The 25,478-nt window shown below is 47.4% G+C and overlaps 1 protein-coding gene across 5 annotated transcripts in view; it reads right to left on the bottom strand.

Annotated features, from left to right (window-relative positions):
- MYO18B (myosin XVIIIB) overlaps window positions 1-25,478 on the bottom strand; it is a 248,737-nt gene that overhangs the window by 128,135 nt on the left and 95,124 nt on the right. For all 5 annotated transcript variants that reach the window (XM_075898877.2, XM_075898879.2, XM_075898880.2 and 2 more), the window contains 6 exons: window positions 24,348-24,543; window positions 23,414-23,523; window positions 10,464-10,529; window positions 8,314-8,442; window positions 7,095-7,238; window positions 5,406-5,495 (listed from right to left, as the gene is read on the bottom strand). In XM_075898877.2, coding sequence (XP_075754992.2) covers window positions 5,406-5,495; window positions 7,095-7,238; window positions 8,314-8,442; window positions 10,464-10,529; window positions 23,414-23,523; window positions 24,348-24,543 — 735 coding nt within the window. The remainder of the gene's footprint in view (window positions 1-5,405; window positions 5,496-7,094; window positions 7,239-8,313; window positions 8,443-10,463; window positions 10,530-23,413; window positions 23,524-24,347; window positions 24,544-25,478) is intronic.

Here is a 25,478-nt window from a genome sequence, read left to right as displayed (position 1 = left end):
ACCTGGCCAGACTCTGCAGCTCACTGCTATAGGAAGCCCGGGGGGGGTGACCGGATTGGAACCAGAGCCACTTCCAGTCCCATTTGGTCCCTCTCCTGCTACTAACCGGTGGAACTAGCTCTGTCTGTAGCATGGGGCAGCTGAGCCTGAGCGGTGCCTGAGACTGGGGCAGCAGAACTGACATGGGGAGGATGTGCAAACAGCTGACTTGGTTTCTGAAGCTGCCACGTTTGTTCTCTGCACACAGGAGTGACGCAGAGTATTGACTGAATCCCATTCCCTCCTCCAGACATGCTGGCTGCCTCCTCTGGAAGTGTGGCCAGACCCTAGCAGAGTTTGAAGGGCTGACTTGCACTGACAAGCTGCAAAGCGCAGTAGCTGGACTGTCTGAGTGCAGAAGCTCCCTGCAGTAATACTCATGTGTATGTTTGCTGAACCACCTGCTGCCTTTTTAATTTGCTTATGTTCAGAGCTCTGCTGTCTGTAATGGGTTATTTTCCCACTTTTTCCTGTCCTGAAAGACTCAATAAGCGTTCAGAGTCTATCCTCCCATACACCCATACAAACCCACTGCGTCTAGCCCCGTTAGTTCAACCTGTACTTTACTGCCTTGGCTCCTGTTCTTAGCTCCTTTCATTTCCCCAGTTAGTTGTTGTGCAGACAGTATTTTATTTACATACAATGATTGTTACAGGTGGGACAGGTAACAGCCTATTTTAATGTTCCTATTATCAGATCCTGCTTTCCATTGCTTGGAACTTTGCCAAACTACAACTATTTGAGCTGAAATTTTCTATGCCCATGTGGCTGCCTTGGGCTGAATTATACTGGAAAACTTCAGCCAGCACAGCACAGCCATTAACAAGAACAAAACTGGGGAAAATATGTTTGCCCATTACAAAAAAATAAATCTGGCAACTCTCTCTGAGATGCTCTAACAGCCCCATGCTTTGGAGCTGTCATGTGAAATTTGGCCTGGGGGTGGTTTTCTGTCAGGATTGTGGCTTTGGCTATTCCTGTGGACACAGTAGGAGCGGGTAAAAAGAGATAGATCTGTGACTGGAGGGAGAACTAGGAAAGGATTGGTATGCTTGGCAAGGGATGAAGAAAAGATTGGAAAGGGACTTGTTGGAGGGGATAGAGCAGAAGGATTAATGTTGGTGGAAAATCATAGAGTCTTTATCTTCTGGAACATACCCTTTCAAAGCCTGCATCCAAGATCCCAGAGTTTCACCATCCCTCTCGTATCGGCAAATATCTGTGAAACCCACTGGCAAAACACCCCATCCCCTCCAGTACTGGTCTACAGAGAGGATGACAACTTACTACTGCTAACATGTATATTGTTAGTTCAAATGGCAGAGATCTCTAGGGTGGAACTAAAGATTCATACCCAGCTGATGACTCATGTGGGTGCCAGCTGGTGGAATCTCTGGGGTTTTTTAGTTTGTTTTTAAACCTAGAAACTAGTTACCTTAACTAATTTCCTTTCACATAGGCTTATGTGTGCAATTACTTATTTATATGAGAACAATCTCTAAAATGTGTACGGCCCTATGGAGGCAGAAGAAGAACTTAACGGATTGCAAAAACAGAAAAAAGCAGGCACAAAGGCTACGACATACAAGCAGTGTGTTGGCTTAATGAGTGGGTGATTGGCATGTGGCCTGTTAGTTCCACATCTTTTGTGTGCGCGTTGGTTTGTGCGTGTGTACATGTGCCCATGATCATTCCCACAAGCTATTAATGATTAAATCAACACAGTGCAGATGGTTGGGATCAACGATCTAATTCTCCACAAAAGGGGAAAGGGGAAGGAACAGAAAGGATTTTCCAGCATGGAATGCACTTGGCTGTTGTTCACTAGGAGCGTAGAGAAGGAAGGGAAAGTGTTGGCCAAGGTTCAGGTCTGAGCCTCCTCTGCGTTGCTCCTAGTGGCTGTGTTTCACATCCAGGCACAGATGGAGAGCAGAGCACAAGGTGTCAAACAATGGAGCAATTAATTCACTAACATGATAATTACAGTGCAAGGTAATTACACAGCCACATTGTGTCAGCCTCCAAACCAAACCTTTAGCCTGTTCCTAGGGGGCAGTGGGGATCTGGGCAAATAAAAATGAGAAACATCCCCCGAGAGAGAGCTCACTCGTTCTTTGTGGCTCCCATGAAAACGCTGTCATCTCCCAAGCGAACACTAATGATCTGCCTGGCCAAATTCCCAGCATACTGATGCATCCTCTGAGCATTGGCAATACCGTTCATTACAGTCATTTATGTGCATGCACCTCCAAATGCTCTCATACTCCATGGCCTCAACCCTCAGCCCCATTGCAGCTATTAGGAACCAGGATGAAACCCTGGAGCCATGGAAGCCAATGGTCAAACTCCAGTTGATGTTGGTGGAACCAGGGTTTCTCCCAGATTTTGCTCCCCTGCTGAATAGAGCTGACTCTTATGCAGGGCCTTTTCCTCTGCAACAGGGTATGCCAGGAATATTGCCAGGAGGAGGAGGACAGGCTGGTGTACACTGTGGTCTGGTTATACCCCAGCTAGGCTTTGGGATACAGCCAGACAGGCCTCATATAGAGCAGTTATGGGGCTCACCAGCTCCAACTGCAAATGCCCCCTCCCACTTGAGTTGCGCCCTGTGACTACAATTTGCACCTTGTGAAAGCACCGCCCCCTCTTCAGGGTGCTGCAATTAGGGTTAGTCAGGTTTCCACACTGCACCAACGATTCCAGTGTTAAATTCTAGTTGAAATAATCAGCATGTGGCTCCAGGAATAAGACATTCACTGAACATGTCATTTCCCCTTCCTGCAGTGTCTGACTGACCAGGAGCCGGCCCAGGAGTCAGACCCTGCTGGCTGGCAGGGCTAGAGACAGAAGCTCCAAACAGATCTCTGACTCTTAAAAAGTGTCCAGCAAATTAGAACAAAAGACAGAAACACCCAAGCGTACAACTGCTTCCTCTCCCCACCTGACAGCCTCATGGAGAAGCTTTTAAGGCATTGTACAGGAGGGCTGGACATCCAGCTCCAGCAGTTCCCTACAGCAGCCAAACAACCGTGGCTTGGGGGAGTGAATTCAGCCTGTGGCAGAATCTATAGCTAGGAAGCTCTGAGACCGGGCGACTGGCACAGGCAAGGTGTTTATTCCTCTCACTCGACATGCTCCTACACTCTGCCCAAGCCCGGCCCTCTTTGTCCAGAGTACATCCCCCCAGCCTGTTCTCTCTGAAGCAGAACAGTTCTGCCCTGAGCTGCTGTTTCCCGAATGCTGATATTTGCTTCCATGCCTCTCCCACTGAACACAGCAGGAACACACTCCGTGCCCACAGACTGGTAGCCATTTGTTCCACGAAACTAAGCTACTTCTGGTATCTGCAGATGGAGGCCCTGAGACTAGGGAGGCAGCTGCACACCCTGGCTCAAAGCAGTTGCCATTCTATACAGAGTGGGCAGTTGGGGTCAGTGGCTCTCAGTATGCCCCACTGTACACACTCCTCCAGCCCTGCGAGTGCAGTCTGGAGAGTGAAAGGGGAAGGTGTGACATTTAAGTCAGACAACTGTCTGGGGACCGAATGGCTAAGTAGTAGTTCTGCACAAAAGGGCCTGGGGGTTACAGTGGATGAGAAGCTGGATATGAGTCAACAGTGTGCCCTTGTAGACAAGAAGGCTAATGGCATATTAGGGTGCATTAAGAGAAGCATTGCCAGCAGATCCAGAGAAGTGACTATTCCCCTTTATTCGGCTCTGGTGAGGCCACATCTGGACTATTGCATCCAGTTCTGGACCCCCCACTACAAAAAGGATGTGGACGCATTGGAGAGGGTCCAGCAGGGGGCAACCAAAATGATTAGGGGGCTGGAGCGCATGACCTACGAGGAGAGGCTGAGAGATATGGGCTTGTTTAGTCTGCAGAAGCGAAGAGTGAGGGGGGATTTGATAGCAGCCTTCAACTTCCTGAAGGGGGGTTCCAAAGAGGATGGAGGGAGGCTGTTCTCAGTGGTGGCAGATGGCAGAACAAGGAGCAATTGTCTCAAGTTACAGTGGGGGAGGTCTAGGTTGGATATTAGGAAAAACTATTTCCCTAGGAGGGTGGGGAAGCGCTGGGCTGGGTTACCTAGGGAGGGGGTGGAATCTCCATCCCTAGAGGTTTTTAATTCCCAGCTTGACACAGTCCTGGCTGGGTTGATTTATTTGGGATTGGTCCTGCTTGGGGCAGGGGGCTGGACTTGATAACTCCTGAGGTCTCTGCCAGCCCTAGGAATCTATGACTGGGATATAATTTCTAGTCTCATTATCATGCTTGTCAGGAGAAAGGGCTACAACCGGGCAGTTTGTTTCCAGCACTCTAGGTCCCAGTGTCTTGGGTGAGCCTGGACTGCACGGGGTAAAGCGGCTACTCGCTCTTCTGTACTTTGGGTGAAGAGTTGTTATTCTGCCCCGACAGCTAACCAGTGAAGTTGCAAAGCAGGAGGAGAGATGGGGACCAGGAGCCAGAAAGTTTGCACTCATCGAGCAGGCAAGAGAGGAAATGGGAACAAAGCATTCAGTGCTGAGATGGAAATGTGTGATGGTGTTTATTAAAAGGACATCAGTGCGCCCATGGTGAACCTGTTTTTGAGATATTGGTCCTATGAGCTGTATGCCCAGAGAACTCCATTAACACGTGTCACGCTCATTTGGTTGGTCCCTGGGGCCCCAACCGCACCTGGCCTGTCCCTCCTACATGAGCTAGAGTTATCTGCTAGTTACTTGGAGTAATATCCTAAGAATCCCACAGTCTGCCAGCTGGCACTAGTCCCAGTACCTAAAAATATCAGGGGGCCCTTGAAATTGCTCAGCAGCCAAAATAATGGCAGGCAGCACACAATTCTTCCATCCGCTAGGAGAGAAAATTCCCTTCCTCACCACCTCCTGGAGAATAGCAGACGCTGCCGGCTTTCCAGAGAAAGAGAGAGACAGAGACAGAGAGAGTGCCAAAGTGCCCTATTTCATGCCTTTGACCTGATAAAATTAATCAGTGGGTAATTTTCTTGGTAGATTAAATGCAAAATCAGCTCTTCAAGGGTTGTTAACCCACATTTACATTTCGGCATTAATGGTTTCAGCACCCAGCTCTCTCAGTTCCCAGTGGGGCTGGAGTGGAGTGCAGAAGCAAGAAGATGGATGCGAACAGGCAACCCAGCATTTTCACTAAACAATCAGGAAGGGAATGACAGGGAGCCAAGTAGCAGGAGCCCAGACCTGACTCAATATGCCAGCAGGTATCAGGCTTGGCTGACTCCTCATACAGCCATGATCACTTAACGTTAGTCTTTTGGGCCACACCTTTTGTAAGTGTGATCTACTCAAACCATACCGGAAAGAGGCACAGCGAGAGACTTTATCCGCGTTTACCTTGCTTTCCAGTACGTCTGTGTTCTGCCGAAGTTCACTGCAGGACTGCTCTGATTTTTCTAGCTTTCTTCTTAGCGCTGTGAGCTCTTCCTAAATAAAATTGCCAAACACATGCTTAGAGTTCAAGCCTCCTTTGTTTATTTATAAATCTAGCTTTTTTGTTAAAAGTAAGTGGGAGTGACATAATTGCCTTATTAAGAAAATTTACCGGGTGAGTTTAAGGGCTGATCACTGTTAATTGCTTGGAATGTGGTTCCTGACATTAATTTAAATGGAGGGAACATCAGCTTTGGTGTATGCACTGCACACATTTAATTAGAAAGTAGCAAACCTTAAAAGCTATGGTTGAGCGTCCAAGTGCCTGAATGCAGCTTATCAAATAAATATTCTTAAAACCTTGGCCAGATACTGGGCAGGCACAGCTGCACAGACACACACACTTGTGAGATTGCTAGCATTTCGTCTCACCAAGCAGGGTAACAGTATTGCAAGAAGAGCTTTGCCTTGCCAAATCTGCCTGTTTGATCTGAAGAAGTGGGTTGTTCCCACAGAAGCTCGTGATTCCATCAACATGTTTTGTTCGTCTCTAAGGTGCTGCAGGACCACTCCATGTTTTTTAACTTCTTCCATTAGAACCAGAGTGTGCAGAGATGTGGATTAAAGGCAGAAAGCAGAGGGCAGCCAGGCCTCAAACAAATTTTGAGGGCTACGTAAATGCTTGGGTCAGTTTTCATTTGATCTGACCCAGATCACCCATCTCTAGTGAAAGCCCATGAACCACCAAAGACAAGGAAGAGATGCTGAGGACTTAGCAAAAACCACAAACTGGGAGAAAGCTTGGAAGCTGGTTTTACCTAGGCAGGGAGTGCCAGCTGAAATAGACTCACTGGCCCAAATGGAGCTGTGATTGGACCATCGGAGAGCTGATACAGTTACATCAGGAGTGAATGTGGCCTGCTCACCCTGGTCAGCACTGTGGAGCCCAGTATTTAGCAGCCAAAAATCAGCTGCTGTACATGGTCCCTCCCTAGTCCTATGTGGTCTGTCAATATTTCAATGGTTCCTCATTGGAGCTGGAATGAGCATGGGCAGGGGGCAGGAAAGCTATGGACTCTGGGATTTGTGCTGGCCCGTTTAGGGCTCCTGGAAAAGGGCCTCCATGAATGGGGCCTGGGAGAAAGACCCCCTCTTTAATTAGCCCTTCTCCAGGTAAGATGGGGACTGCTTCCCACTTTTCCATTTTGATGTTGATGAGGGACCTGACTGGGAACATCATATCTGGACCATCCCACGTCCCAGTGATGGGGCCATGTCTAAAGCAAAGCCGGAAAGGGCCTCTTCCCCAGAACCAGAGCTGGGTGCTGTGCCTCTATTTGCACCCCAAACAGCTGGTTTTGCCTTTGTAATGGGCTTGAATTTAATTAACCAACTTGTCACCTGTTTTGTTCTAGGATGGAGATACCCACTTTCCCCACATGTGCCTGAAAAGCCTCATTTCTCTTTCTGTACCTTCACTTCTCGGGTATGCTGAAAACACACTGCCCAGCGGCTCACACAGTACAGAGCTGGGAACAGGACTTAAATACTGGGCAGGAAAGAATGTGTCTTTCTACCAGCAGTAAAAGGTGCTTCCTGCCTGACTGGCATGCCGAGCACTCTGTTCAGTGTCTGTGCTCTGCTGCTACGTACATCTTTGACTCGGAGCTGGTCTTCCACTAAGTTCACACTAAGCAAGGGCCGAACCCAGCTCATCAGTTGCCACCATGGCCAGTCCTTCACCACTTGAAACGCTGCCAGATTCCTCTGGATGCACCGGACAGCTATGCGCTGAATCTGAAATCAGAGCATCAGAAACCATGGCACTCTTTCAGCAAGCAGGTCAGACTGAAGCAAGAATCCCCAGCATGTGTGAAAATGGAGAGCTTCACCCAAACTGAAACAGGGCACAGGCATGTGCTGCTTGAGGAGCCAGGTGCTGAAGCTATGAAAGATGTTACCAATAAACATCAATCTGTGGTTTCAGGAATGGATTGTTCCTTCCCGCAGCTGCACAGGCCTGCGTCACATGACTTCAGAAAGTCAATACACATGACCTGGAGCTGTGCTTTGACTGGCTGTGTGACTAATTGCTCAGTTCTGTTTCAGTTGGCTTGACAAGAGTTCACTTGAAAATTAGAATGTGCACATTAAAAATGAACTCTGCAAACTTTTGACATGCAGTGAGCTGTGTGTCTGTGTGTGCATGCCTGGAGAGAGGCTGTTATTAATGGTGAAATACAGGGGCCAGCCTGGGATACTTCTAGTCACTAAGCAGTACCTTCTGCCATGAGCTACCCCACCTGTTTCACCGGGGCTGCTTATGGTGCTGTTCAATGATGGATGGTGGTGCTTGGCACTGTTCCCTGTAAGCTATGTGCTTGTGCGGCCACCCAGGAGAGATTCCAATGCCACCCCTCTGATTAGCAGAGCCCCCACTCAGCAGCATGTGTTTCTATTGGTGGTGCACATCACATATGCCTTGATGCACAGAACAAAATTTATTCCACACACAATGGAAATCATTAGAGTGAATATTCGTGCTTGGTCTTGCTGTGAGGGCAGGGGACTGGACTTGATCACATCTCAGGGTCCCTTCCAGTTGTAGTAGCCTATGATTTTATGATATAGCCCATGCTTATCAGACAACTTTTGTTCCATCTCCTATTCAATATGCTCATTTCAAGCTTTTCCAGACTTATGGACCATGTCCTGCCAGAAGAAATGAGCTCTGTCTCCTGCCCTGGAGAACATGGGGCAACTCAGGAATGCCCAGCCCTAGTAGCAGCAGCAGAGCTCTGGGTGACCGTCAGCCCAGGTGGGTTCTCCTCTGACGCCTCGTGGAGCCAAATGAGCCCAGGATGGTGGTTACCTTTAATCTCTTGAATTTCTGGCGGGAGAGGAAGCCCTTGCAAGCTGCCTGGATCAGAATCATGTTCTGGGATATCAACTTCTCCCGCTGCTTCTCCAGCCTAGAGATGACGCCGGGTTTCAGGAAAACCTGGGGGGATATGGATGGAAACTGTTCACTGCCAGCAGTGTGACCTCTCGCTAGCATTTACCCAGAAGGAAATAAGAGCTGCTCTTTTAACCGTGACCTATGACTAGTCTGGATAAAACCAACAGCCTTTTTCTGGCTTCTGACCCTGCCTACCCTCCTTGCTCTGAGATCTTCAGGAGTCCCATATGCATGAACCCAGACAGTGGCCCTACCTCTGTAACTCTTAATGGTCCATATACTGAGGAGAGGCAGAGTTTCCCTCTCCCTGTCCACCCTCAATCACACTCTGCTGAAAAGGCAGAGCACCCCCCTGCCCAGGGCTGCCATGCCACAGCACTGCCATCATTGTTCCCCCAGCACAAGCGGGTGGGGAGGGACAGAGCAGCTGTGAACCCCACAGCTGTGCATGCTGTAGTTGTGCTCCCATCCTGATGGCCCCATAGGGCCCAGCAAGTCCTCAGCCAGATGGATGTGTTTTTTTAGCGACTCAGAATGAACACCCACCCTCACCCTGCCAGGCAAGATAGTGTTCTTGCTCTCTCCAGACATCGCATCTCCACCACTGTCAATAGGGCAGTCAGCCTGCCCTCCCCACTCTGGCAGCCTTAATGGGCCTTATATTCAACATGCAATTTGCCCAGTATTTCTACTATCTGCTCTGTCCTCTCTTTTACTGATGCATGTCCTAACTCCTCGGGCCTGTACAGGGAGGGAGAGGGGGGGAAGTGCAAAGGGTGCAAAAGCACCCCCCATGGCTCCTCAAGTAAGCAGGTGTCTGGCTGGCCAGGGGAAGGCAGAAGCAGTGCACTGCCCTTTTGACATGCAGCCCAGGCCAGAGGAAGGCCGGGGCTGATTTCCCCACTTCTCAGGGGAGGGACACATTTACACTCTTGTGATCCACATTTACAAAAAAAAGCACCACCCCTGAAATTCCTGCATAAGGGCCTGTTCCTCCTCAAAGCTGCATGTTGTTGAGACATTGGCCATGGACCGTTGATCATACCTGCTTTACAGGGAGAGACATTGGACTCTGTAGTATGATGTATTTTCAATACCTTATGCACAATGCGGTAACAATGCAAGATATGTACCAACATAGGTCAGGGAGAACCTAAAGGAACTGTGTCATTTACTGTACCTGAGCTCATTACAAACATGCTTCAAACAATATGGATTTTGCTGATGCATTTGTGTTTTGAAAGATCAATAGATGGCTAAATTCAGAAATCCTGTTCTCTCTCTCACTCAAGCAAAACTCTTGGTGCTTTGACCAGTATGGTTTAAATACTCCATACTACACTTTTTATGCTAAAAATGCACTATTAAAATAAAACTGTACTTGTGAGTTTTACAATAGAATTGAATTCTGTCTTTTAAAAAAACCAAAACGGAATCAAAGAACACTTCTAAAAAAAAACTGGCTTTCTGGAGATAATGCTAAGATTGCTTCACCCCTGTTTGATTGTCTCATTAATGGCTGTATTAACTTCACAGTCCAGTACAAAATCAATGTTCAGAGAAATGACAATACTAACTCTTACATAACAAGATTTAACTGGTGCAGCTGTCATATTATTGATCACATAAGAGGGATTCATAGAAGAGATAATCAAACTATTGTATTCAGGATGAAAGAAACTTATCCTGCTCCCTAAAATAATTCAATGAATTCCTTTTTCTCTATAGCATCCCAGAGACAGAGGCAGCAGTGTATATATAATTAATTTCTCTTTGGCTTTTGCTTTGAATATGTTACTGTGGCAACTATTCATCTGGAAATGTCCTTGTTGTAGGATCTTAATAGCTCGATATATAGTATTCACCTCGGGTACCATTTTCAGAAGTGATGGAGTGAGTTAGGAGTTTCCATCAGGACTTAGGCTGCTGGGTTACAACATGGAAGCAAGAAAAAGGTCTTTCATTACATTAGGTTCGTGGAGGATAGGTTCTGGCACTCCAGAGCACTTGGGCACAAGCCTGGTGTTTACACTGTTATGGTGCAAGGACTGTGAACAACATACCTGACTGCGTCCCACTGCAACACTTTTCTTTTCCAGATCAAGTACCTTGAAGAGCTCTTCTATTGCCTGTAGAGAAAAAGTACAGTGAGGGACTGGCCTGGTTAATTAATTGAGCATTGGGTAGGGCTGAGGATGGGAACTTAGGGCTGCAGAAGGGGGATCCGGCTTTGGTGGGTGTCAGGGCTGGGGCAGGAGGGACTTACCTTGAGCAGCTCCCAGTCAGCGGTGCAGCAGGTGTGTGTGGGGGGAGGGGGCCTCAGGACAGCTTCCTGCCTCTCCTGGCACCACAACCCAGGCTGCCCCCAGAAGCAGCCAGCAGCAGGTTCCCAGCCAATGGGAGTGCAGAGCTAGTGCTTGGGGCAGGGATGATGTGCTGAGCCCTGTGCGCTTGCCAGCACTTCTGGGGTAAAGCGCAGGACAGGCAGGAAGCTGCCTTAGTGCCCCCCCTCCACTGTTCACCTGATCACCCTGCAGCAATGAGCCTCAGAGCCTGGCATTCCACCGACCAGTGCTGGGGCGCGACCCCTCATCTAAAAACCACTGGTGTACCGGGCGCATGCTTGTCATGCATAAGTGCTGGAGGAAAACCACAATTCCTGATCACAGCTAGGGGTGCTTACCTCCTGTGAGGGCTGCCCCAAGAGAATGGACTCCCACCTGCTCATCACCAATGAACAGGTGCTTTGCCTTTGATTTCTGGCAGAGCAGATGCTCAGAGCCCTTCAGGGTCCGTCCTTAGATGCAAATGGAGGCGTGTTCCCCATCGAAGTGTGCCACAACCATCCATTAGAGAAAGCAAGACCCAGAACTGTCCCTTTGATCTGGCTGATGGAGGCCAATTGAGACCTGGGGACGGGGGAGTATGCAAAACCTCCGTCTGTCCTGCAAGAGGCCCAAAGTGAACTGCCAGCTGTTCAGAACAGCTGGCGATTCTCTCTAGGCACTGGGGAGCGGGGGGCAACGACTTCACGTGCTTCTGTGTCCCCGGGCCAATCAGGGACTGTGGGTGGGGGAGCACAGGAAGTGTCCTGGCCCTACCCCCTCATCCCAAGGCCCCACCTCTTCTGGGACCACTTAAAAAATGTGTGAAGTGCCTCCCCTTCAACAATTATTGCCCACCCTTGTCTTAGAAGCGCCCCATCCCCACCATGCAAATATTCACACAGGAATTCTTCCTTAGGTCTCTGGTAAGGGTGTATTTTAATCAAGCTTTAATTTTAAAACTGAACCTGTCAGAAAAATAATTGCTATTTCTTTGGGGGGGGGGGGGAGGAGGGAGATAAATGCCTCACAGCGACTTAGCAGATGGATTTCATCCTCTCACCCCCATTTGGCTTTGACTTCACAGACTTATGAAATGTTTGATAGAAATGTTCCCAAAGCAATGCAAGCAGAAAGGATCCCAGTGCTCCATGCAGAAGGCACATGTCCCTTTGCTTTGTCATTCCCTTTCAGCTATGGCTCTGCATGGAATCACAATCATGCTGTTACTACCAATCAGAGCTGTGCCGCTGCAGGATAATGCACCAAACACATATGTCCCTGTCCAAGTAAAAAGTAAACAGTTTGATTTTAGAGATTTTTACTCCCCATGTCTGTTCAATCATAAGGAGCAGAGTTTAGAAGGGAATAACCAAACTTACGAGGTTTAGAGCTTCTCCTATCAAAATCATACATATGGAGAATTTTTACAAATCTAAGCTAGCCTTGCCAAAGAGAAGACTGTGTCTTGTTACAGATGAAATGTATAGAAATGAATGTCATGCAGAGCTTAATGGGCTGGGTTTATGAGATTTCAGGAAAAACTTCCCATGCCCTCCTTTTCCATTAAGTTTGGAGTTAAAAAAAATTCCCAAACCTCAGTGCAGAATGCTCAAAGGCTATGTCTACATTGAGCATTCTTGTGCAAGAAGATATTCAAATACCTAATGAGCCGCCATTTTTGCGCAAGGAGCTTTTGCACAAGGAGCAGTCCGTGCACAAAAAACCCCTCTTGTGAAAGAGCTGTTCTCCCTGAAAGTAAGCAGTAGAATTGCTCTTGTGGAAGAGGGAGGTTTTACGCAAGAAGGTGCAGTGTAGACTGCTCCTTCTTGCACAAAAGCCCTATGTGCAAAATGGCAGCTTATTAGATATGCAAATGAGGCACAGCGATATGCAAATGAGGCACGGCCTTTAGGATTTAATTTTCATCTCTGAGGAGCAACCTGGGCTCCCAGTGACTTCTAATGACTTTGTGGCTACTTATACTAAACAAAGCCAAGTTTGCTCCAACTCATTTTAACAAACCCTGCCTTTGATTTGGGTTTGCAACAAAACCTCAAGCCAGGAATCTCCAGTGGTTTGGAACTTGGTTGTGAAAATGTAATTTGGATCCGGTAAGGTCGTGCTCACGTGTCTCACGAGTTCTGCAAACATCCCATTAACAAGGCCCCCACAAGCTACCATTTCTGTATTGTCTTCTGTGGTATGCAGTCAGGCCCTGAGGGATATAGCTGATTACTTAGTACTTCGTTAATCAGAAACCCTTCCCAGATGCATGTTCCCTAAAAAGTCCCCCCACCATGCCGGTTCACATAGAGCTACTGTAGATGGACCTTCCTGGATCAAGCCTCCAAGTTCCTTTGTCAATAAACAATAATTGATTCCACTTCCAGTTCATGGACAGCAGAAAAACCAAAGCCAGAAAGGTGCTGCTAAAAGGAAAGGTCAGAGGAGGCCGCGAGATCGGCACCATCTTAAAAGGTGTCTCCCGGTTTTTGTCACTTTTTGCAGCATAAAAAGGCGCCCTGGCATGCTGGCAATTGTAACATGAGACATGTTCTTCAGAGAGAAAGCAGGGGACGACATTCAGAGGATAGACTGGCAGCTTTTAATTACCATCTTTAGAAGACAACTTCAAGGACACTTGTCTCTCTTTCTTTACCAAAAACCTACACTCTTAGGAGGAGCTGCAGGTAGTCTTGCGGAAACTGCTCCCTGGCCCCAATTATCACAAATCCCACAAAAGGAGGAGATCTGATCATCTCTCCTTAATATCCATGTTTGTATATTATCAGAAGCGCAGAGCTTGGATGCTGTGCTCTTTGGTTCAGGATAAACTGGTGAGAAAACAAAGGGCCAAAACACATTATGCCTGTCCTGATGAGGATGAACATGATCTAAAACAGTGGTCCCCAACCTTTTGGCGCTGCCGTGCGCCTAGGGGCGGGACAATGCATGCAGCACGTACCCAGGGGCAGTAACCCCATGCGCTGTGCATCTGTGGCCGCCAATTCGCCGTGCACCCGGAGCTGGCGCTCCCCATGCGCCATGCATCCGGGCTCAGGGCCGCCCATTCACCGCATGCCCAGGGCCAGGGCCGCCCATGCACCTCGCACCCGGGGCTGGTGCTCCACATGCACCGTGCGTCTGGGGCCAGCGGGGCCATCCATGCGCTCGGTACCGGCACTGCGCATGCACCGCGCGCCCGGGGGAGACCCCGAGCACTTGGTGGGCACATGTAAATGCCCCGGAGGGGCCATGGCACCTGTAGGCATCACGTTGGGGACCACTGATCTAAAAGAAGGGCTGCTTGAAAGCACAGACCTGAGGGAGCTTTTACTATAAAACCTCCAGCAAAACAGCATCCCACACAAAACCCTCCCAGAATAGTCTCCTTTCTTGTTCAGAAATGCACCCCTCTGTCCCGGTGACACATTTGTATGAGAAATATTTAAAAGCCACAGCATTGTACATGACCTTTCTGGCACACTCCATAGCCTTCTGGTATACAGGGCTGGCATTAAAGACTGGCTCGTGACAAAATATCACTGAGAAGCTGGTTCCCAAATTATAAAAATGATGAAAGTCGCACCTTTGGCTCGCTCCTTTGAATTGCTCTGTAGCTGGCTAGAGGACAGAACAAAGCAAAGGTTTCGCCATCCATTCATGAAAATGTCAAACACTTATACATATGGCTATAGATTTAATTTAGGCACCATTATAGCATTCTGAACTGAATCGAATCCAGCAGTAAAGTGACTTTAAAAGAACAAGAGCAGAGAGGGAGTAGAAAGGCTCAAGCATCTGAAGGCCGCAGGCCCTTGAACCCAGCACCAACACTGATCTGTAATAATCATATATATAGTAGCCCAATGTCTGTGAGTCTGTTTGGGCTCTCCCGCAGCGGAAGGGGAACAGGGGGTGGGGCGGTGATGTACAAGGCCCCGCCCCCTGGCCGTGTACGTCACTGCCCCTGCCCCCCTCCCTCGCAGCAGCCGGGCTGAGCAGGCAGCACTCAGTCAAGTGCCACAGTGGAAGGGGAAGGGGAAGGGGAAGGGGAGAGACATTGGGGAGAGAGAGGCAGGAGGAGGAGGAGAAGAGAAAGGGAGAATGAGAGGCAGGAGGGAGAAGAGAAAGAAAGAGACGGAGAGAGAGGCAGGAGGGGGAGGAGAGCTGAGAGAGAGAGGGGAGGCAGTAGGAGGAGAGAGAGAGGGAGCGAGAGACCGGAGGCTCAGGAGAGAAGACCAAGGTGGAGGAGAGAACTGAAAATCTGTCTTATAACGGGCTAATTGGCTAGTTCTGAATAATTCTCTTATTCGTGTTGTGAATGGAAGAGAGTATTGAAAGATTTGCAAGAGTGCTCAATAATAGTGGGAGATTTCAACTATCCCCATATTGACTGGGTGTACGTCACCTCAGGACAGGATGAAGAATAAAGTTTCTTGATACCTTAAATGGCTGCTTCTTGGAGCAGCTGGTTCTGGAACCCACAAGGGGAGAGGCAATTCTCGATTTAGTCCTAAGAGGAGCACAGGATCTGGTCCAAGAGGTAAACATAACTGGACCACTTGGAAATAGTGACCATAATGTAATAAAATTTAACATCCCTAGCACAAAACAGTGCTAGGCTGCTGTTTTCCCACCTCAGCAGCCTAGCACTGTGATGTTTAATTTAAAAAAGAGGAACTACACAAAAATTAGAAAGTTAGTTCAACAAAAATGAAAAGGTACAGTGACTAAAGTAAAATCCCTGCAAGGTGCATAGAAACTTTTCAAAAACTCCATAATAAAGACCCAACTTAAGAGAACCAGAAAGTGCCACCATGGCTTAACAACCAGATAAAAGAAGCAGTGAGTAGGCTTTCTGGGAACGTAAGTACAGGCAGTCCCCGGGTTACATGGATCCGACTTACATCAGATCCCTACTTACAAACAGGGTGAGGCAACCCCGCACTAGCTGCTTCCCCCCAGCAGACCAGGGAGATGCGAAGCTAGCGCCCCCCCCTCCCCCCAGCAGACCAGGGAGATGCAGAGCGGCTTTTCTCAGCAGACACCTCAGCTTGAGAATAAAGGACTGAGGGAAGTAAAACTGAGCTCTGGAGAAATGTTTAGCTAGAGTTTCCCCTACAATATGTACCAGTTCTGACTTACATACAAATTCAATTTAAGAACAAACCTACAGTCCCTATCTTGTACATAACCCGGGGACTGCCTGTATACTACATCTACTGGATCCTCCTTGTTCACATGTTTGTTGACCCTCTCAGAGAACTCTAGTAGATTAATGAAGCATGATTTCCCTTTACAGAAACCATGTTGACTTTTCCCCAACAAATTATGTTCATCCATGTGTCTGACAATTTTATTCTTTTCTATAGTTTCAGCTAATTTGCCCAGTACTGACGTTAATCTTACCAGCCGGGATCACCACTAAAGCCCTTTTTAAATATTGGTGTCACATTAGCTATCTTCCAGTCATTGGGTACAGAAGCTGATTTAAAGGATAGGTTACAAACCATAGTTAACAGTTCCACAATTTCACAGTTGAGTTCTTTCATCCACTCAATGTGCAGGGGCAGTCAAAGAAGAAAATAGAATGTTAGGAATCATTAAAAAGGCTATGTCTAGACTGCATCCCTCTGTCAACAGAGAGATGTAGATTAGGCACATGGAAATTGCTAATGAAGCAGGGATTTAAATATCCTGTACTTCCTTAGCATAAACATGGCCACCGCTTTTTTCTAAATGGAGTTTTTTGGGAAAAAACCCAGCAGTCTAGACACGGATCTGTCGAAAATAAACCCTTTTCGACAGATCCTATAAACCTCATTTTTTGAGGAATACAGGATCTGTCGAAAAAGGGTTTATTTTTGACAGATCAATGTCTAGACTGCTGGGGGGATTTAAAAAAAAACCTCAGTTTAAAAAAAAGTGGTGGCCATATTTATGCTAATGAAGCGTGGGATATTTAAATCCCTGCTTCAGTAGCAATTTCCGTGTGCCTAATCTACATCTCTCTGTCGACAGAGGGATGCAGTCTAGATGTAGCCAAAAGGAATAGATAATAAGACAGAGAATATCTTATTGCCGCTATATAAAACCATGGTACACCCACATCTTGCATAATATGTACTCATCTCAAAAAAAGATATATTGGAATTGGAAAAAGTTCAGAAAAGGGCAACAAAAATGATTAGGAGTTTGGAGAGAGATATGAAGAGAGATTAAAAAGATTGGATCTTTTCAGCTTAGAAAAGAGGTCTACAAAATCAGGATTGGTGTGGAAAAATGAATAAGGAAAAATTATTTACTTATTCCCACAATACAAGAACTAGAGATCACCAAATGAAATTAATTAGTAGGTTTAAAACAAACAAAAGGAAGTTTTTCTTCATTCAGCGCATAGTCAACCTGTGGAACTCCTTGCCAGAGGATGTACTGAAGTCTAGGACTTTAACAGGGTTCAAAAAAGAGATAGATTCATGGAGATTAGGTCCATCAATGGCTATTAGCCAGGATGGGTTGGAATGGTGTCTCTAGCCTTTGTTTGTCTGGAAATGGATGACAGGAGAGGTATCATATGAGGATTACCTGTTGGGTTCCCTCCTTCTGGGGCATCTGGCATTTGTCACTGATAGCAGACAGGATACTGAGCTAGATGGACCTTTGATCTGACCCAGTCTGGTCTTTCTTATGTTTCTTATGTTTTCATGCTAAATGAAGCTGATAGAGAAAGTTCTAAGTATTCTTAAGTATGTGGTGTTTGGCATTCTATATCATTAGGACATGGAATGTAGTGGGCTTTCCAGTTAAGGTCTTTGTTTAAACCTCTATTGTAGATATCAAAATTGTAAATGAAATTAAGCTCCGCAAACTTCCCTTTCAAGCTGATTTTTTTAATTGGCTTACAATAATATGGAAACTTTGAGATCCATTAATGAGTGCGTGGGCAAGTGAGAATGTTGCCTGGCAGGTTTCTGTGTGTAACCTTTCCGAATATCTGATTTGTGTCCAATATCTTTCATCATAGAGACCGTCCAATCTGGCCAATATACTTGGCAGAGGGGCGTTGCTGGCACTTTATGGTATAGATCACACTGACGGATGTGCAGTTGTATGAGCCTCCAATATGGTGGCTTATGTGGTTAGGTCCTGCGATGATGTTGGTTGTATAGATGTGTGGACAGAGTTGGCACCAGGATTGATTCCTGGATGAGTACAATGGAGGTGTGCTGCCTGGTTGCTAGAAAGAATATATCTGAGGTTAGGGGGTTGTCTGTCAGCAAGGATTGGCATGTCGCCCTAGGCCTGTGAGAGGGAGAGGTCATTTTCCAGGATGGGTTGTAGATGGCTGATAATGCACTTGAGGGGTTTAAGTTGGTGGCTGTAGGGGATGACAAGTGGTCTTCTGTCGTTTTCTTTGTTGGGCCTGTCTTGAAGAAGCTGATGTCTGGGTACTTATCTGGCTGTCAGTTTTTTCACTTTCCTGGGGGGGTATTTCAGTTTTAAGAATTCTCTATATAGATCCTGTAGGTGCTTGTCTCCGTCTGTGGGATTGGAGTAAATCTGGTTGTATCTTAGCCTGGCTGTAAACAACCGATTGGGAAATGTGTCTTGGATGGAAGCTATAGGCATGTAGGTAAGCGTAAGAGTCAGTAGGTTTCCAATATAAGGTGGTGGAAATGTGTCCATTGTGTAATTGTACTGTAGTGTGAAGGAAGTGGATCTCGTGTGTGGACTGTTCCCGGCTAAGGTTGATGGTGGGGTGGAAATTGTTGAAATCCCTGTGGAATTCTTCCCGGGTCTTCTTCCCGGGTCCATATGAAGAAGATGTCATCAATGAAGCGTAAGTAGAGCAAGGGTGCTGGGGACAAGAGCTGAGGAAACATTGTTCAAGGTCAGCCATGAAGATGTTGGCACATTGTGGGGCTCTGCGGGTATACATGGCTGTGCCGCTGACTTGAAGATATAAATTGTCCCAAACTGGAAATCGTTGTGGGTGAGGACAAAGCAGGTTCTAGTATTGCTGAACTGATTAGTATTTCAAGCAGCTTCCACAGTTCTTACTGATATAAAACCTTGGCTAATTCTCAGTGACGCCCGTTGTCATCAGTCATAACACATCTTGTATTTCGAATACCTCTTCTCTAGTATAGCTGGCAAAAATATTATCTTACATCACTGAAGATTTCATATCAAAACTGAACTGACACATCTTTTGCAGATTTATGTGAGACTACTGTAAGTCCCATTTTTCTTTCACTTATAAAAAATGAGAGCATCTTATCGACCTAGTGTATATGTGAGTGTTCACACATGCCTGTATGTGTGTGTGAGAGCCTAGATTTGTTAGGCCAATGTGTCAAAGTCTAACAAATCCATTCCAGCAAGGAGTTTTGTTAAATATGGGTTGCTTTGATCTATCTATATTGACTTCTGTGAAAAGCTAAGCAGATTTGCCCATGAAAGCCTGACATAAGCTTTCCGGGAGGATGTCAGACCTACTATGTAATGCATATTATTCATTTCTCAATATGCAACAATGCAAATTGCCATGTGGAGCCAGGATGTACAAAATCTACAAGGAAAGCAAGAATGCACATTTTCTCTGGTGCTAGCTTCTAAGTGTACTGGGTGAGTCTCTGATGTACACATCCTTGATTCTTCTTCCTCCTTAGGCCCACTCTAAAACGGAATGAAGCATCATTGAAATGTGGCTACCAATGCGGTATCTGACCTGGGTCACACACGGAGACCGGGGACATATACAGCAAACACAACCTTGCTACATTCCAAGATGTCAGGACTAGAATGTTTGGGGGCATGAGAAATTTTTGTATTTCGAGCTGTGCTCACAAGTGACTTTTAAGTGATTATTAACTGGGGCCAAATACATGAGTCAGAATCTCTAAGGGTATGTCTACACTACCCCGCTAGTTCGAACTAGCGGGGTAATGTAGGCATACCGCACTTGCAAATGAAGCCCGGGATTTGAATTTCCCAGGCTTCATTTGCATAAGCGGGGAGCCGCCATTTTTAAAACCCCGCTGGTTTGAACCCCGTAGCGCGGCTACACGGGGCACGAACTAGGTAGTTCGAACTAGGCTTCACGAGGAGTAACGGTAGTTCGAACTAGGAAGCCTAGTTCGAACTACCTAGTTCGTGCCCCGTGTAGCCGCGCTGCACGGGGTTCGAACCAGTGGGGTTTTAAAAATGGCGGCTCCCCGCTTATGCAAATGAAGCCCGGGAAATTCAAATCCCGGGCTTCATTTGCAAGTGCGGTATGCCTACATTACCCTCCTAGTTCGAACTAGGAGGGTAGTGTAGACATACCCTAAGACTGTCAGCGCTTTGAGCCAGAGGCTGTGTCTGTACTATACCAAGCACAACAGGCACCCAGCCTAGCACGTGTCTTCAAGGTGTCTTGGAGGTAAAACAAATACAAACAAATAACAATAATAATAATGAAAGCAGCATTGGGTAATGAGGGGCAGAGACTGCACGGGGGTAACTGTGCATGAAAATCAATACCCTAGGGCTCAGTGAATACTGAACAAGAGGTAAGGCTGAACAATGTTTGTACAAAACATCTTTTGCAGAGAAAAGCGCAGATTCTATGTCCCCCAAATGTTCTGCAAATTTGTGCTGGTTTTGCCAGATTGTTTTGATAGAGAAATGGGTTAAAAAAAATTGAACTACTGATTATTAGTTTAAAATTTCCTTAGTTAAAAAAATATCCAACTAAAAATCCAACCAAACCCAAACATTTTTAACATTTCCATTTGCCAAAAATTTCAACAAAACTTCTTTTCCAATTTGCTTGGAGTTGCCAAGATTTTAGAGATGGATCAGAAAACACATGTTATACTCCTAAGGCCCAATGCTGCACTCTGTGAATCAACAATACTACTCCCATTATCTTCAGTGTGTGAAGGACTGGGTCCTACAGAGAGAGTGTGTGTGTATGCTGAACACAAGAACCAAGAAAAACATCGCATCTGTGCTAGTGGCTGGGTTAATGCAGCTAAATGCAGCTTTATGCAGACTTCCTATAACACAACGTCATTTCGGCCAGCACCACACAGGGTGAATTTTTCTAATCCTCTGCTTATGCACTGCTGACTCAGCAGCCTCTGTCTTCTTACGGCATCTAATAACAATATTGACCTTTTTCGGATATCAAACTTGTCTGATTAAATCCTAAGGTCTTAACTGACTTTGCACACTGACAGTTTGCAGAGCGGAGCACATGTTCATGTATAATTCATCTCCGATCAGCTTTTCCAGACATTGAATATTTATCAGCCTTTTCATAACAAGTTACATTCCCTCGCCTCCCCATTTTCACTGCAGGTCTATGTGGAAGCAAATGAAATCTGCAAGCAAATAAACCAGTAGGCTTTACTCGTAAGCATCCTCCTTCTTTCACACTTCTCAGGGGAAGGGAAGGAGTTGGCTGGAGCTGGAATTTTCATAGGCTCCTAAGGCAATTTGGCACCCAGTGTCAAACTTTTCTGCAGCTTTTATTGACCTTGTTTTAGATATTCTCCATCACACCCTTGCCCTGCCTCATCCATAAACACCCATGAAACTGTTGGACACAGAAGTGTCTTCTGCTATGTCTATTCTGTAGCCTTCTTGTGGAAAAGCATATGCAAATGAAGCACGGCATGGAATATTGCCGTGCTTCATTTGCATAAGTAATGAGCAGCCGTTTTTGCGCAAGAGGTACAGTATAGACGTAGCCTTGGTGAAGTATGAGCCATGCAAAGGACAAGTGGGTGAATGACTGACATGGCCTTTCATGAGAGGAAACAGAGAGAGAGAGAGATGTTGATGATTAAATTATCCAGCTTCCCTTCTGTAAACCCTACTTTATCTTCTTCTCAGATACCCACCCACTGGAGGGAACCTATGGCACTGTCTCTGCCCAAACCACAGGCAACACCTCTCCCTCTCTGCTGGGTGAAGGCAGAGGGAAAAGGTGTCATTCAGAGTGGTAAGGCTCCTCACTGCAGGGAAAACGGGAATCTGAGGTGATTTGTCACCACACTAAAGAGGCAGGCAGTGCTACGGTCAGTTAAGGCAGCTCTCCTGCACAGGCCAGGCTGGGGAGATGGATAGACGAGGTATGACCTCTATGGAGCTTATGCACCTCTTGTTTTCATGGCTCTGTCAGTACAAACTGTGAGCCCGTTGTGGGTCTCTGCAAAGGCAAATGTCACCAGCCTTTTGGCAGAGGGCTAACAAAACAAGTCCCTCTGCACTCAGGGGTTCCCTGCCTTGAAGTTTATTTCTGGCTGTGCCCACAAAAGCTCATGATCCCATCTACATGTTTTGTTAGTCTATAAAGTGCTACCAGACCATTTGTTGTTTTTTTTCTGTAACAGACTAACTCGGCTACCCCCTGAAGCAGCTGCTACTGTGAACTTTGCTTTGCCCACTCTGCACTGATGCTGTTTGCTGAAACTGGGGCTAGATATAAGCTGAGACCACCCACCCACTCGTTTTGCCTTCCACGGAGCACATGGAAGTAGTGGCACAAAATAAAGTGACACTGCCAGAGAACTGCAACCCAGAGCACTGCAGAATATGGCCCTGACCGGCCCTCAACAAGCTGGGCTTTTAAATCAGTATATACAGTTCTCTGGTATGTAAGGAGGAACAAAGCAAGCTTCATCTCCAAGCTGGTTTCTCCATGGCTTCTCCACTGTGCAACAAGCAAGTTAAATGCTGCTAGTGCAGCCAGGATTCAGATTGTCTGTTGTGAATGTGAAAACCCAGTGCTGCTGAGGAGATACACTCACGCCAGCCAGGGTCCTTGCTGCTGCTCACATTGCTAAAGTACTCAGGTCGCTGGAATCTGTCAACAAAAGGCAGGGACAAAGCCAAGGGGAATATAGAGCTGCCCTCCACAAACCAGTGAGGGCAGTTTAATCCAGGTCTCTGCCTTGCACCTTGTGAAATATGAGAGCCTGGCACAGCATGCATAGATGTTGGAGCACAAACACATCTCTTCTCCCTGGGTATGTCTACACTACCACCCTAGTTCGAACTAGGGTGGTAGTGTAGACATGCCCCCTGTGATTAGTCCTCTGCTGAGAACAGCAGGGGGAAATGAGAATGTCTTGTGCTTGGGGGATGAATACTTTGGCAAAACCCATGGCTGGTTCAGAGGCCACTCACAGATGAATGGTGGTGCCTTCGCAAGCCTGCCCACTGTTTATCAAAATCAGCAGTGCCCCAGGGAAGCCATCCCTAGCCCAAATGCAGCCTCCACAAGTTTTCTTTGTTAAGGCTGGGCTCTGACAGCTGCTAGCCTGAACACCACGCGAGCTGGCTCTGCAGCTCCATGGCCTGCCACTTGCATTGCTGCCAGCTCTTGTGACTGTATACTCAGTAGTTTGTGTTTTTCTACAGCCCCAGCTCCTGCAGTCAAGTGATTATTTGAGAATCTCAGTTTTCATCTGGGTCACAAAAGCCAGTTCTGAGCCCTGGTGGCTGCAGAGAGAAAGCTGAAGGGGTTCGCGATTGCAGACAGAAGGCTGAAAAACCAGAAGACAAACAAGAACTCCAACCTGACTCATTTTTCAACCTCATGGTTGGCTGAATGCTGCATGAGAATGGATCTGGCTACTGGTCTCTCCCTGCCCTCCCTCCCCGCAACACCCTGTGAGCAGGCCACACACCTTATTCTCATGCGGTATCTCATATGCTGACGTGAATTTCTTCATCGCTGGCTGAGCCAGCACCTGGAACCGGTGTCGGAACTGAGTCAGCACCATGCGATCTGCGTAACCTGGAAGAGACAGAGAGGAGTCGGATACAGACTTCAGAGGGGGATGCTGCACATTAGCTAATACATGAATTAGAACAGGGATGATGCTATAGACCTCTGAGGAACACAAAACACTGAGAGAAAATTCTTCTCCTCCTGAGCTGGGTAAGGAGGGAGCAGCGGCGTACCTGGGGTGCATGGTGGAGCAGCGGGGGGAGAACAGCACAACTCACGGTTAATGTCCTGCACCTGGATTCAGGGGAGCTGCGTTTGATCCTGCGCTCTGCAAGTCTCTGAATCTCTCCATACCTCGCTCCTGCTGTATGGGGACTGACCGAAGGGTCTTTCTCCCCCATTTTGTCAGCCTCATCTGTTTCACTGTAAACTCACACTCCCTTGACTGTTTCTTTCTAGGTGTGTGTACAACCACCAACACAACAGGGCCCCAGAGTCAGAGGAGCTTCTAGGTACTACTGCAGTACAACCTGCCTTCATTCAGCCAAACCTACACTCTGTGCTAATGTGAACTCGTTTACAAGGTGCCCATGTCAAATATATGCAAGAGCTTTCCTCAGCTCTGTAGGGGACTGCAGCTCCTGAGTAGGCAGCACCACACTTGGAGGTGAAGGGGTCCTGGGGAACCTCAGTCTGGGGTGAAGGAGCTAGGAACCATGGCAAATCCGCCTCCTTCCCACGGTTTTGTACCTTGAGAAGTGGCTAGTCAGGAGAAGGCATGAGGAGCTAGTCATTTAGTAGCCTTCCATGTATTAGTATCTGCAAGTCTAGAGCTAAGGAAACACAGGCTAAAAAATTCAGAGCTACCACACAGTGTAGGCTTGCCGTACCGATCCTGTACAGACGTAATGCATCTAATAGCTGGGCTCCAGACAACTGAACTCTCAGGGTTGGTACGTCCAAAGTGAGCTCTGCTTCTCCTGTGAGGCAGGGTGGCTTCCCATCTGTGCCATCCACTCCCGCTCTTGGAACGAGACAATGGACAAAGTGTATCTGGGACCGTTTGACCAGATTTGTCAGCGCATCCTGTGGTAGCAATAAAAGCTAAATGAGATTCATCTGAGGTGGGGGCTGAAGTAACGGAAAACAAGAATTCCCTTTCCACCTGCTGAGGGGCTTTTCAGCCACACACAAGGAGTGGCTTTAAATAATTAGCTGTTGGAAACGGAAGTAGCCAATGGAGAAAAATGGCACCAAATCGGTGTTGGTGCTTGATTAGATTGTCAGCAACTTGAGTTATGGTGTTTGCACAATGCCCAGTACCACAGAGACAGAGATCCCACCAAGGCATCCAGATAGAAACAGCCATGTGCCCGATGTTCTAAAGCAGGGGCGGGCAAAAGGGCCTCTGTGGGCTGGATTTGGACCACCAAGCGGGTTGATCTGGCCTGCGGAGACCCTGTCACTCCCCTGCCCCCAAGCCAATTAGGGCCTTGGGAGGGAAGCGCATGAAACTTCCTCCCATCCTGAGAGGAGCACGCTGCACTTCAAAGAACTACGTGCTGCTCGCAGGGCAGGGAGGAGACATCATGCGCTCCCCCACCCCCAAGCCCTGTTTGGCCTGGGGGCGAAAGCAGAGCAGAATGTTTCCTCCTCCCTCCCTCTCCCGGCCCTGCGAGGAGCGTATGGCACATCAAAGTGCTACACACTCCTCACAGGGCGGGAGGAGGGTTCGAGTGCTTCCCTATTCCTAGGCCCTGATTGGCCCAAAGACTCCTCCCACCCAACCCCCGCCCTGTGAGGAGTATGCGGCAAGGCGCAGCACAAGTGATGTGGGTACCTAGTGGGAAGGGGGGGCAAAGTGGCTCCCCAACCCCCAGACAAATTATGGTGTGTGGATGGGGTAGCCCAGAAGCATCCTGGCCCCGCCCCTTCTGGTTTAGGCCCTGCCCCTTCCAGGCAGCCAGGTGGCATGTCAAAACTTTGAAGTGGCCCCCAGCCAAAAATTATCACCCACCCCT

Source organism: Pelodiscus sinensis, chromosome Z (genome assembly GCF_052426305.1).
Source record: "Pelodiscus sinensis isolate ZL-2025 chromosome Z, ASM5242630v1, whole genome shotgun sequence".
NCBI lineage: Eukaryota > Metazoa > Chordata > Testudines > Trionychidae > Pelodiscus > Pelodiscus sinensis.
Note: the sequence above shows the minus strand (reverse complement) of the source record. Positions and strands in the feature narration are given on the sequence as shown.